At 43.0% G+C, this 12,841-nt stretch overlaps 1 protein-coding gene across 2 annotated transcripts; it reads right to left on the bottom strand.

Annotated features, from left to right (window-relative positions):
- Positions 1-781: 781 nt before the first annotated feature.
- Positions 782-2,791, bottom strand: LOC106612645 (uncharacterized). 2 transcript variants are annotated; one of them, XM_014214004.3, is made up of 4 exons: positions 2,641-2,791; positions 2,027-2,127; positions 1,651-1,863; positions 782-986 (listed from the first exon to the last, which is right to left on the bottom strand). In XM_014214004.3, exons 1-4 carry the CDS (start codon positions 2,660-2,662, stop codon positions 960-962), a joined length of 363 nt encoding a protein of 120 aa, XP_014069479.2. In that variant the 5' UTR covers positions 2,663-2,791; the 3' UTR covers positions 782-959. The 2 variants fall into 2 exon arrangements, with proteins under 2 accessions (XP_014069479.2, XP_014069478.2); XM_014214003.3 differs by having other exon boundaries at positions 1,651-1,875; positions 2,641-2,789.
- Positions 2,792-12,841: the final 10,050 nt, after the last annotated feature.

The raw sequence follows: 12,841 nt of genomic DNA, 5'->3' as shown, positions 1-12,841 counted from the left end.
TAAACTTGCCGGGTGTCTAAATAGCGAGCCCGTGATGCCTGGGCTATGTACTTAGAATATTGCAAAATGTGCTTTCACCAAAAAGCTATTTTAAAATCGGACATATCGAGTGCATAGAGGAGGTCTGTATCTATAATTCTTAAAATAATTGTTATGCTTTTTGTGAACGTTTATCGTGAGTAATTTAGTAAAATGTTAGCGAATTCCCCGGAAGTTTGCGGGGGGTATGCTAGTTCTGAACGTCACATGCTAATGTAAAAAGCTGGTTTTTGATATAAATATGAACTTGATTGAACAAAACATGCATGTATTGTATAACATAATGTCCTAGGGTTGTCATCTGATGAAGATCATCAAAGGTGAGTGCTGCATTTAGCTGTCTTCTGGGTTTTGGTGACATTATATGCTGGCTTGAAAAATGGGTGTCTGATTATTTCTGGCTTGGTACTCTGCTGACATAATCTAATGTTTTGCTTTCGTTGTAAAGCCTTTTTGAAATCGGACAGTGTGGTTAGATTAACGAGAGTCTTATCTTTAAATGGCTGTAAAATAGTCATATGTTTGAGAAATTGAAGTAATAGGATTTTTAAGGTTTTGAAAATCGCGCCACAGGATAGCAGTGGCTGTTACGTAGGTGGGACGAATTCGTCCCGCCTAGCCTAGAGAGGCTAACCTGTAGCCCCAACAGGTTAAATAAACATTCAATGAAGAACACCTCCCCCTTCTGGTGGACATTAGACTTTTTACTTAGGGAGGAAAGAAGTCTGACATTCACCATATATCCTGGTTGTTGGGTTATTTAATATTCGGTTGTAAAACCACTACTTTACAGTCTGGCACATCAAAACATGATCAGGAGCAACAAGGAAACAGTACACAGTAAATATCATGCATGCAACATTGCAGTACAAAACATTGTAAGAGTTCACCGGCAGTAGCACTTCCTCACAGCACCAGAATCAGTGATGCTTCTTCTTGCCTTCATCCTAAAATGACAAAAGACATACATTTAATAAAAGATAACCCTAGTGATTATGTATCACATTAAGGTGCCAGTATGAACCATTACATGTACTAATAATAAACACTTGTCTTGGGTGAAATACGCAGTCAGGCCCTGATGTGACTGTAAGGCAGGTAACACCTTTTTATTGCTCTCCTGTCTGATCTGTTTTCACAGACACACCTAGTAACTCAGAGAATTCTTGTCCATTTCCTCTTTCACATTAAAGGCACGACCAAGGTTACGAGTCTTACTGTCTTGCCAAGATACCTAGCGACAACAGATAACCATTACAGTAAGAGGTAGCATGAATAGACTGCAAACGGAGATCTGTTTCTAAAATGATGTTTTACTAGCTGATAGTGTATGGAACCGCATGTGATAGTAGAAGTTCTGAGTCTCAAGTGTTGTAAATGGCAACAACCACACCTACATAACTAGGGTGTTTAACCTGAAAACTGCCACAACTGGCATGACCTGCAGAGCCTCTATTGACTTACCCATATTGATAGTAAGGAACCCTTGAACTAAAGGAGTGGTTGTCAACACGACTTGTTGGACCCCATTCTATAGCAGTCATATATTAACATTCGTTGGAACAATAATCACAACAACAAAAATAACAAATCAAGGCTAATGTGCACTACCTCATCGCTGCTGGACGAGGAAGATGATGACCCATCATCTTTGTCCTTATGCTCCTTTGGCTTCTTGTCTTTCTTCTTCTTATGACCTTTGTCCTTCTTGTCACCATGTTTCTTGTCTTTATGTTCCTTAGACTTGTCTTTGTCCTCCTTATGGTCCTTTGATTTGTCATGGTGCTTACAGTCCTTCGATTTGTCATGGTCCTTTGATTTGTCCTTGGACACACACTGACAGTTGGTATACAGTCAGAATACTTTGTATGCAGTGTGTGTATGATTGTCAGCATTAATTGCACACAAATTGCCATTGTTGGCTGAAATACAATTGAAGCACTCATCAAGCAACTGGTTTAGGTAATGGTAACAGTATGTTTCTTACCTTATCCCCATCTTTGTCCTTCTTCTTCCCCCATCCAAATAGGGCGTTCTGTTCCTGGCCAGAGGCATCATCCTTTTTCACCTGATCATCTTTACCTACAGCTGTGGAAAATAACAGACAGAACATGTAGGCTTAGTTATCTTTACATGAACAATCACACCCTAATAAACTGGCCAGAACCTTTTCATAAAAATTATAGGTTACCATCCTCAATAGCAATAAATAGACAGTGGCACTATGCGTTCTTCAACTGAAAGGACATAAGGCCTACTCCACCTGTCCATGTTCGATTGCTAATCATGTAATAAATATATATATATATATATATATATATATATATATATATATAAGTCCTTCAGAGGCATATTTGCCTTCTGTCATTAATAATGTAAACATATTGTCTCAACTAAGGCAGTCTTCAGAATAATGAAATGCTTAATAGGTGTGAAGTGCATTCAATCAGCTCAAATAATAGGAAAATATTAGGCTCACATCTCAGACTAATAACCACCAAATCAATTGAGAAATGCATACAATGTAGTTTCTGTATTTCAGATCATATTTTAGAGTGGAACGAGCTGAATTCAATTATGATTCAAGAAATCAAGATTTACCTGAATCCAAATCGAAATCCATGTTGTCTTGAGAGCACACGGCAGTAGTTACAGCCAGCAAGAGCAATGTTGCACTTTATCAACGGAAAAACTCATGCAACTCACCTACCTGTTGACCCCACCCCACGACCACGTGACCAACACACGTTCACGTTGGTCAGAAGGCACAAAACGGCATAAGGAGTTTTAAATGGAGGCGGGACTATCTGATTTTGTCCAATAACAATGATCATGTTTTTTTAACGGTTTTGAAAGAGCCCCTGATTGGGCCAGGGTGGCATTTACCTGGTGGAGTCTTAGTCCGGTAGCATGACGATTAAAACTAAATTATTCGGCTAATGTCTCGTCCGCTACATAGGCAAATTAGTCTGAGACTGCAATCACGGAGGGGGTTCGCTTATCTGGCCCGAAGAGTTTGAACCGGGTGAAACGTGATTGCTTTCGTTTTGGAACGGGGCTGCCTCCGGGGCGTGAGCCAGTGCCCAGCGCTCGCCGACCGCGAACACTGACCAAAACAAACGTGACATAGCCACGCACGTGTAGTAATGAGTGGGATTGTGTTTTCACATGCAAAGGTAATTCCTTTTAATAACAATGCATTATCTGCCTTCCCAATAAAAACGTTTTGTAAATTCAAACATTTATTTCGAAAAAAAATAACATTTTTTCTTCTGGATGATAACCTGTGTGGATGATGTCCTTATTGACCGCATGATTTGAGCCCATTGATGTGACGTCCGTGGGCCTACATAGGGTAGCGTTTGGCCAGAGCATGCAGAAATAAAAAAAATGCCAACCCTGAAGATGTCTATATTGGTCTGCTAAAACAGGACCAGTGAACATCGTACAACCGAAGTCAGGGTGTATGCGCCCCGCCTGCCACAAGGAGTCACTGGAGTGCGATGGGAGAAGCACATCCGGCAGGCAGTCTCCAATCAAAACACATTTTATTTGTCACATGCACCGAATACAATTGGTGTAGACTTTACCGTGAGATGCTTACATACAGGGGCGGAAATCCCGGGGGGGACACGACCCCCCCATCCTGGGAAAAATATGATTTGTCCCCCCCAATATATCACTGAAACATAACTATGTAATTTAAATAATATTAATAGTACTCAATGAAAGCAATTGTGCTGATTATAGACACTTAATAGCGCGTTTTTAAGTTTCAAAAGATTGCGACCCCCCCCCACCCTTTTCCTCACAATGGTTTGATCCACTGGCAAGGTAACAGAGGGGTCGTGTCTACTGTCTGAAAGGCACTCAATGCACATAACTGACGTGAGGTTAATCCAGTCAATCGCGCGCACACACTAGCTGAATATGCAGAGCTAGCGCGCAAATATTAACTATTAAGCTAGCTAGTACCTATTCCATTTATGTGGCCTCGTCAAAGATGGAATCTTTGCTATCGTCAATTTATTCCGAGATCAGCATGCAGATGATGTAAGTTAGTGCTTCAAAGTCCCTGTGATAAGGTTAGCGATAAACTGAAGTCCAAACTGAACAGAACTACACTCTCTTCTACCATTATCTTAAATATATTTAATAGTCTCGTTGCAAAAGCTAAATTGTCGCAAGGGAATTTAAAAAAATAAAAAAAATTTAACCCGGGTCGCAAAGATTATAGCAAACACCACTGAAACGGAATTGGTGCTCGCTTGCTTTGCAAATTCAGCTATTGTTGGAAGCCAGCCAATATGAAACAAACTATTAAAATTACAAAAGGTTGCAGCATATGTTGTGTAAATGGTGAACTCATACAGCTGTCAACTCTTGTCATTTTAATACGTTTCACATTTGCTAGCTACCTTTTAGATCGAAGCCCAAATAGAATGATAAAAGATAAGATGATAGAAGCCCATCTCCTACTGTAAATAACCTAAATAACCTGTGTGTGTGTAGCCAGCCAGCCAGGTAGAAAAATGGCAGAAAAATAAAAGATGGACATCAGAGTATTTATCAGTACACCAAAACGCAAAGTAAGAACCCTAGTAGCCTAATATCTCAAAGACTAGTTGATAAAATGTTCATAAGAAAGAAATGAAATTCTAATGGAAATGTTTCACAATGATGTCATTAGGCAGAGCAGGCAACAGATGGCACACAGACAGCAGAGTTGGGGACAGATATGCAGGGACAGACTGGCAGTCTCAGGTAAGTTTGTTGAGTCTTTGTTTGGCAACATTATGAAAGGTTCTCCATTTTTTTTACTTGTAAAATAGGAACATAATTGGAAAATGCCATGGATACCCCCACTCTCAACTTAAACTGGTGACTGAACTAAGATTTGTTAAAGGCAATGGTATTGCTGTTGTGAGTAGTTGTGTAGTTCTGGGTACCGGTAGTTAGGAGTACAGCAAACACCTTATTTCTTTGGTTCCTCAATATACATTTACCATATTACAATGTAGGCTATGTGTTACAGCACTACTTTTGGTGTCCCCCTCAGGAATTGCTCTTGAGAAAATTTCATGTAATTGTCCCCCCCAAAGTTGATATCAGATTTTCGCCACTGCTTACATAGGACCCCTTTGCCAACAATGCAGAGTTAAAGTGAGAGAAAAATTTAAATATTTGCTAAATAAAAAAAGGAAAATGGTAACACAGTAAAATAAGAATAACGATGCTATTTACAAAGAGTACCAGTACTGAGTCAATGTGCAGGGGTACAGGTAATTGAGGTAATTTAGGCAATGTGTACAGGTACGGTTAAGTGTCTAGGCAATCAGCATAGAAAATAAACAGAGTAGCAGCAGCACGTGTGTCTATGTGTGAGTGTTGCATCAATATGCACGTGTGTGTGTGTTTAGTGTGTGTGTATGTAGTGTGTGTATCTGTGTGTTGGGAGTGTCAGCGTAAATAGTCTGGGTAGCCATTTGATTAACTGTTCAGCAGTCTTATGGCTTGGGGGTAGAAACTGTTCAGGAGCCTTTTGGTCCCAGACTTGGCACTCTGGTATCGCTTGCTGTGCGGTAGCAGAGAGAACAGGCCTTCCTCTGACACCGCCTGGTATATCAATCAAATTTCAGTCAATCAAATTTATTTATAAAGCCCTTTTTACATCAGCCGATGTCACAAAGTGCTGTACAGAAACCCAGCCTAATCCCCAAACAGCAAGCAATGCAGATGTAGAAGCACAGTGGCTAGGAAAAACTCCCTAGAAAGGCAGGAACCTAGGAAGAAAACCTAGAGAGGAACCAGGCTCTGAGGGGTGGCCAGTCCTCTTCTGGCTGTGCCGGATGGAGATTATAACAGTACATGGCCAAGAGGTTCAAATGTTCATAGATGACCAGCAGGGTCAAATAATAATAATCCCAGTGGTTGTAGAGGGTGCAACAGGTCAGCACCTCAGGAGTAAATGTCAGTTGGCTTTGCATAGCCGATCATTCAGAGTTAGAGACAGCAGGTGCGGTAGAGAGAAAGAGTCGAAAACAGCAGGTCCGGGACAAGGTAGCACGTCCGGTGAACAGGTCAGGGTTCCATAGCCACAGGCAGAACAGTTGAAACTGGAGCAGTAGCACGATCAGGTGGACTGGGGACAGCAAGGAGTCATCATGCCAGGTAGTTCTGAGGCATGGTCCTAAGGGCTCAGGTTCTCAGAGAGAAGAGAGAGAAAGAGAGAGAATTAGAGGGTGCATACTTAAATTCACACAGGACACCGGATAAGACAGGAGAAATACTCCAGATATAACAGACTGACCTTAGCCCCCCGACACAAACTATTGCAGCATACTAACTGGAGCCTGAGACAGGAGGGGTCGGGAGACACTGTGGCCTTGTCCGACGACACCCCCAGACAGGGCCAACCAGGCAGGATATAACCCCACCCACTTTGCCAAAGCACAGCCCCCACACCACTAGAGGGATATCTTCAAACCACCAACTTACTACCCTGAGACAAGGCCGAGTATAGCCCACGAAGATCTAGAGGTCCTGGATGACAGGGAGTTCGGCCCCAGTGATGTACTGGGCCATACACTCAACACTCTGTAGAGCCTTACAGTCGGATGCCAAGCAGTTGCCATAACAAGCAGGGATGCATCCAGTCAAGATACTCTCAATGGTGCAGGTGTAAAACCTTTTGAGGATCTGAGGGCCCCCAGCCGTGACAATCGGTGGGGGGATTGCCTAAGCCAGGGGAGGCGTACCTCTAGGAATCTTAATCACACAAAGCCTATTATTTGTCAGGGAATACTATTTGTAGATCAGTGATTCTACACTTCACTTTGCTCAAGCTGATCCTCTCCAACATAAATGGAAGTTGTAGCTAAAAATGGGTCAATTAGGGGCAGTTCAAGGGAAGAGTCAATTAAACCAACCATGGAAGTATGTTTAACAAACCTGGGGGTTAATAGACCAATAAGAAAGTGAGTTCCAAACCTTTTTGCCAATAACAGCTAATGTTCAGTTTTCCCCTCCCCACTCAGACCACTCCCAGACAGTCATAGCAAAAGTCTTGCTTGAGAAATTGCTCTTTGCTAAGAAGCTATTTTTGTTTAATTTTGACCATTCTAATTGAAAACAATCACAGTAAGGTACTTCATTTTTAAATGAGCTGGGTTGGTTAAACTATTTGACCAAAGGGGTATACTCCGAAGCAAGCTAGATCTACTCAGGGTTTTCCAAAGCTAGCCAGCTTCAGATGGTTTCCCATTCCAGTTCAGAGTTTATCCGTAGTACGATGGTGCCTCTGCCTGCCGCTAACTCTAGCAAGCTTGGAACTGCACGTGCATTTCGCATGTGGCTAGTCGAACGCCGAACTCTTCATTAAGTCTAGATGTGTCATTTCCGGTCACAACTTGCAGACTTGTTTACGTGCTGCTGTGCGTTTTTGTTGCTAACCTTACTTTGCTACCTGACAACTTTACGGTTTTTACTTTTTAATTACCATTTATAATTTTAGTTTTTCCCTCACTCAACTTTCTTTCATTCAACTTTTTCACTCTAGACGCTTTATCTGGACATGGTTCGTCAGGACCTCCAACAGCCGAAGCTAAGTATTAACATTAACATGATGCCTTCTAATTGCAGTCGTTGTACTCATAATATACAGGAGAACGATCGCCTTACGGCGAGGATAGCTGTGCTGCAAGCCCAGCTTCAGACGCAATCGTTAGGCAAGGGTAATTTAAGTGTAGGAAAGGATGAAACAGCGTCTGTGCCACCAGTAAGTACAGATAGCAGTATAAATCCCCTCGCACGGTCCCCGCAGCCGGACAACTTTCTCATGGCTTCTGGAGGGAAATGCTGTAGGAATGCTCAACCGGTGTCGCTCATTCAGCCGACGAAAACGTTCAATCGGTTCTCCCCATTAAGCAGCAAGTCGGAGTCAGAGGCCGAGCCTTCTCTGGTCTCTATTCCTCCTGTTACGAGGTCTGAGATGCCGAAGCCTCCCACCATTTGCTCTGACAAATTTAAAACCCTAGTCATTGGCGACTCCATTACCCGCAGTATTAGAATTAAAATGAATCATCCAGTGATCATACACTGTTTATCAGGGGGCAGGGCTACCGATGTTAAGGCTAATCTGAAGATGGTGCTGGCTAAAGCTAAAACTGGCGAGTGTAGAGAGTATAGGGATATTGTTATCCACATCGGCAGCAACGATGTTAGGATGAAACAGTCAGAGGTCACCAAGCGCAACATAGCTTCAGCGTGTAAATCAGCTAGAAAGATGTGTCGGCATTGAGTAATTGTCTCTGGCCCCATCCCAGTTAGGGGGAGTGATGAGCTCTACCGCAGTCTCACAACTCAATTGCTGGTTGAAAACTGTTTTCTGCCCCTTCCAAAAGATAGAATTTGTAGATAATTGGCCCTCTTTCTGGGACTCACCCACAAACAGGACCAAGCCTGGCCTGTTGAGGAGTGACGGACTCCATCCTAGCTGGAGGGATGCTCTCATCTTATCTACAAACACAGACAGGGCTCTAACTCCCCTAGCTCCACAATGAAATAGGGTGCAGGCCAGGCAGCAGGCTGTTAGCCAGCATGCCAGCTTAGTGGAGTCTGCCACTAGCACAGTCAGTGTAGTCAGCTCAGCTATCCCCATTGAGACCGTGTCTGTGCCTCGACCTAGGTTGGGCAAAACTAAACATGGCGGTGTTCGCCTTAGCAATCTCACTAGAATAAAGACCTCCATTCCTGCCATTATTGAAAGAGATCGTGATACCTCACATCTCAAAATAGGGCTACTTAATGTTAGATCCCTCACTTCCAAGGCAGTTATAGTCAAAGAACTAATCACTGATTATAATCTTGGTGTGATTGGCCTGACTGAAACATGGCTTAAGCCTGATGATTTTACTGTGTTAAATGAGGCCTCATCTCCTGGTTACACTAGTGACCATATCCCCACTCATCCCGCAAAGGCGGGGGTGTTGCTAACATTTACGATAGCAAATTTCAATTTACAAAAAAATAAATGACGTTTTCGTCTTTTGAGCTTCTAGTCATGAAATCTATGCAGCCTACTCAATCGCTTTTTATAGCTACTGTTTACAGGCTTCCTGGGCCATATACAGCGTTCTTCACTGAGTTCCCTGAATTCCTATCGGACCTTGTAGTCATAACAGATAATATTCAAATTTTTGGTGACTTTAATATTCACATGGAAAAGTCCACAGACCCACTCCAAAAGGCTTTCGGAGCCATCATCAACTCAGTGGGTTTTGTCCAACATGTCTCCGGACCTACTCACTGCCACAGTCATACTCTGGACCTAGTTTTGTCCCATGGAATAAATGTTGTGGACCTTAATGTTTTTCCTCATAATCCTGGACTATCGGACCACGATTTTATCATGTTTGCAATCGCAACAAATAATCTGCTCAGACCCCAACCAAGAAGCATTAAAAGTCGTGCTATAAATTCTCAGACAACCCAAAGATTCCTTGATGCCCTTCCAGACTGCCTCTGCCTACCCAAGGACGTCAGAGGACAAAAATCTGTTAATCACCTAACTGAGGAACTTAATTTAACCTTGCGCAATACCCTAGATGCAGTTGCACCCCTAAAAACTAAAAACATTTGTCAAAAGAAACTAGCTCCCTGGTATACAGAAAATACCCGAGCTCTGAAGCAAGTTCCAGAAAATTGTAACGGAAATGGCGCCACACCAAACTGGAAGTCTTCCGACTATCTTGGAAAGACAGTACCGTGCAGTATCGAAGAGCCCTCACTGCTGCTCGATCATCCTATTTTTCCAAGTTAATTGAGGATTGAAAATTTATTTTTGATACTGTTGCAAAGCTAACTAAAAAGCAGCATTCCCCAAGAGAGGATGGCTTTCACTTCAGCAGTAATAAATTCATGAACTTCTTTGAGGAAAAGATCATGATCATTAGAAAGCAAGTTACAGACTCCTTTTTAAATCTGTGTATTCCTCCAAAGCTCAGTTGTCCTGAGTCTGCACAACTTTGCAGACTCAAACTTTGCAGTCCTAGGACCTAGGATCAAGGGAGTCACTCAAGTGTTTTAGTACTATATCTCTTGACACAATGATGAAAATAATTATGGCCTCTAAACCTTCAAGCTGCATACTGGACCCTATTCCAACTAAACTACTGAAAGAGCTGCTTCCTGTGCTTGGCCCTCCTATGTTGAACCTAATAAACGGCTCTCTATGCACCGGATGTGTACCAAACTCACTAAAAGTGGCAGTAATAAAGCCTCTCTTGAAAAAGCCAAACCATGACCCAGAAAATATAAAAAACTATCGGCCTATATCAAATCTCCCATTCCTCTCAAATATTTTACAAAAAGCAACTCACTGCCTTCCTGAAGACAAACAATGTATATGAAATGCTTCAGTCTGGTTTTAGACCCCATCATAACACTGAGACTGCACTTGTGAAGGTGGTAAATTACCTTTTAATGGCATCAGACCGAGGCTCTGCATCTGTCTTCGTGTTCCTAGACCTTAGTGCTGCTTTTGATACCATCGATCACGACATTCTTTTGGAGAGATTGGAAACCCAAATTGGTCTACACGGACAAGTTCTGGCCTGGTTTAGATCTTATCTGTCGGAAAGATATCAGTTTGTCTCTGTGAATGGTTTGTCCTCTGACAATTCAACTGTACATTTTGGTGTTCCTCAAGGTTCCGTTTTAGGACCAATTTTTTTCCTATATATTTTACCTCTTGGGGATGTCATTCGAAAACATAATGTTAACTTTCACTGCTATGCGGATGACACACAGCTGTACATTTCAATGAAACATGGTGAAACCCCATAATTCCCCTCACTGGAAGCCTGAGTTTCAGACATAAGGAAGTGGATGGCTGCAAACTTTCTACTTTTAAATTCGGACAAAACGGAGATGCTTGTTCTAGATCCCAAGAAACAAAGAGATCTTCTGTTGAATCTGACAATTAATCTTGATGATTGTACAGTCATCTCAAATAAAACTGTGAAGGACCTCAGCGTTACTCTGGACCCTAATCTCTCTTTTGACAAACATATCAAGACTGTTTCAAGGACAGCTTTTTTCCATTTACGTAACATTGCAAAAATCAGAAATTTTCTGCCCAAAAATGATGCAGAAAAATGAATCCAAGCTTTTATTACTTCTAGGTTAGACTACTGCAAAGCTCTACTTTACAGCTACCCGGATAAAGCACTAAATAAACTTCAGTTAATGCTAAATACGGCTGCTAGAATCCTGACTAGAACCAAAAAATGTATCATATTACTCCAGTGCTAGCCTCCCTACACTGGCTTCCTGTTAAGGCAAGGGCTGATTTCAAGGTTTTACTGCTAACCTACAAAGCATTACATGGGCTTGCTCCTATCTATCTTTCCGATTTGGTCCTGCTGTACATACCTACACGTACGCTACGATCACAAGACGCAGGCCTCCTAATTGTCCCTAGGTTTTTTATTTAGTCATTTAGCAGACACTCTTATCCAGAGCGACTTACAGTAGTGAATGCATACATTTCATTTCATACATTTTTTTTCCCTGTGCTGGCCCCCCGTGGGAATCGAACCCACAACCCTGGCGTTGCAAACACCATGCTCTACCAACTGAGCTACAGGGAAGGCTGTAGCTCAGGTTTTCTAAGCAAACAGCTGGAGGCAGGGCTTTCTCCTATAGAGCTCCATTTTTATGGAATGGTCTGCCTACCCATGTGAGAGACGCAGACTCGGTCTCAACCTTTAAGTCTTTATTGAAGACTCATCTCTTCAGTAGGTCCTATGTTTGAGTGTAGTCTGGCCCAGGAGTGTGAAGGTGAATGGAAAGGCACTGGAGCAACAAACCGCCCTTGCTGTCTCTGCCTGGCCGGTTCCCCTCTCTCCACTGGGATTCTCTGCCTCTAATCCTATTACAGGAGCTGAGTCACTGGCTTACTGGTGCTCTTCCATGCCGTCCCTAGGAGGGGTGCGTCACTTGAGTGGGTTGAGTCACTAACGTGGTCTTCCTGTCTGGGTTAGCGCCCCCCCTTGGGTGGTACCATGGCAGAGATCTTTGTGGGCTATACTCGGCCTTGTCTCAGGATGGTAAGTTGGTGATTGAAGATATCCCTCTAGTGGTGTGGGGGCTGTGCTTTGGCAAAGTGCGTGGGGTTATATCCTGCCTGTTTGGCCCTGTCCGGGGGTATCATTGGATGGGGCCACAGTGTCTCCTGACCCCTCCTGTCTCAGCCTCCAGTATTTATGCTGCAGTAGTTTATGTGTCGGGGGGCAAGGGTCAGTCTGTTATATCTGGAGTATTTCTCCTGTCTTATCCGGTGTCCTGTGTGAATTTAAATATGCTCTCTCTAATTCTCTTTTTCTCTCTTTCTTTCTTTCTCTCTCTCGGAGGACCTGAGCCCTAGGACCATGCCTCAGGACTACCTGGCATGATGACTCCTTGTCCCCAGTCCACCTGGCCGTGCTGCTGCTCCAGTTTCAACTGTTCTGCCTGCGGCTATGGAACCCTGACCATAGCCGCAGGCTGTGATTACTATTATTTGACCATGCTGGTCATTTATGAACATTTGAACATCTTGGCCATGTTCTGTTATAATCTCCACCCGGCACAGCCAGAAGAGGACTGGCCACCCCTCATAGCCTGGTTCCTCTCAAGGTTTCTTCCTAGGTTTTGGCCTTTCTAGGGAGTTTTTCCTAGCCACCGTGCTTCTACACCTGCATTGCTTGCTGTTTGGGGTTTTAGGCTGGGTTTCTGTACAGCACTTTGAGATATCAGCTGA

The sequence above is a fragment of the Salmo salar genome, chromosome 09, assembly GCF_965601325.2.
Source record: "Salmo salar chromosome 09, fSalSal1, whole genome shotgun sequence".
NCBI lineage: Eukaryota > Metazoa > Chordata > Actinopteri > Salmoniformes > Salmonidae > Salmo > Salmo salar.
The sequence above is the reverse complement of the archived record's forward strand: the minus strand, read 5'-3'. Positions and strand labels throughout refer to the sequence as shown.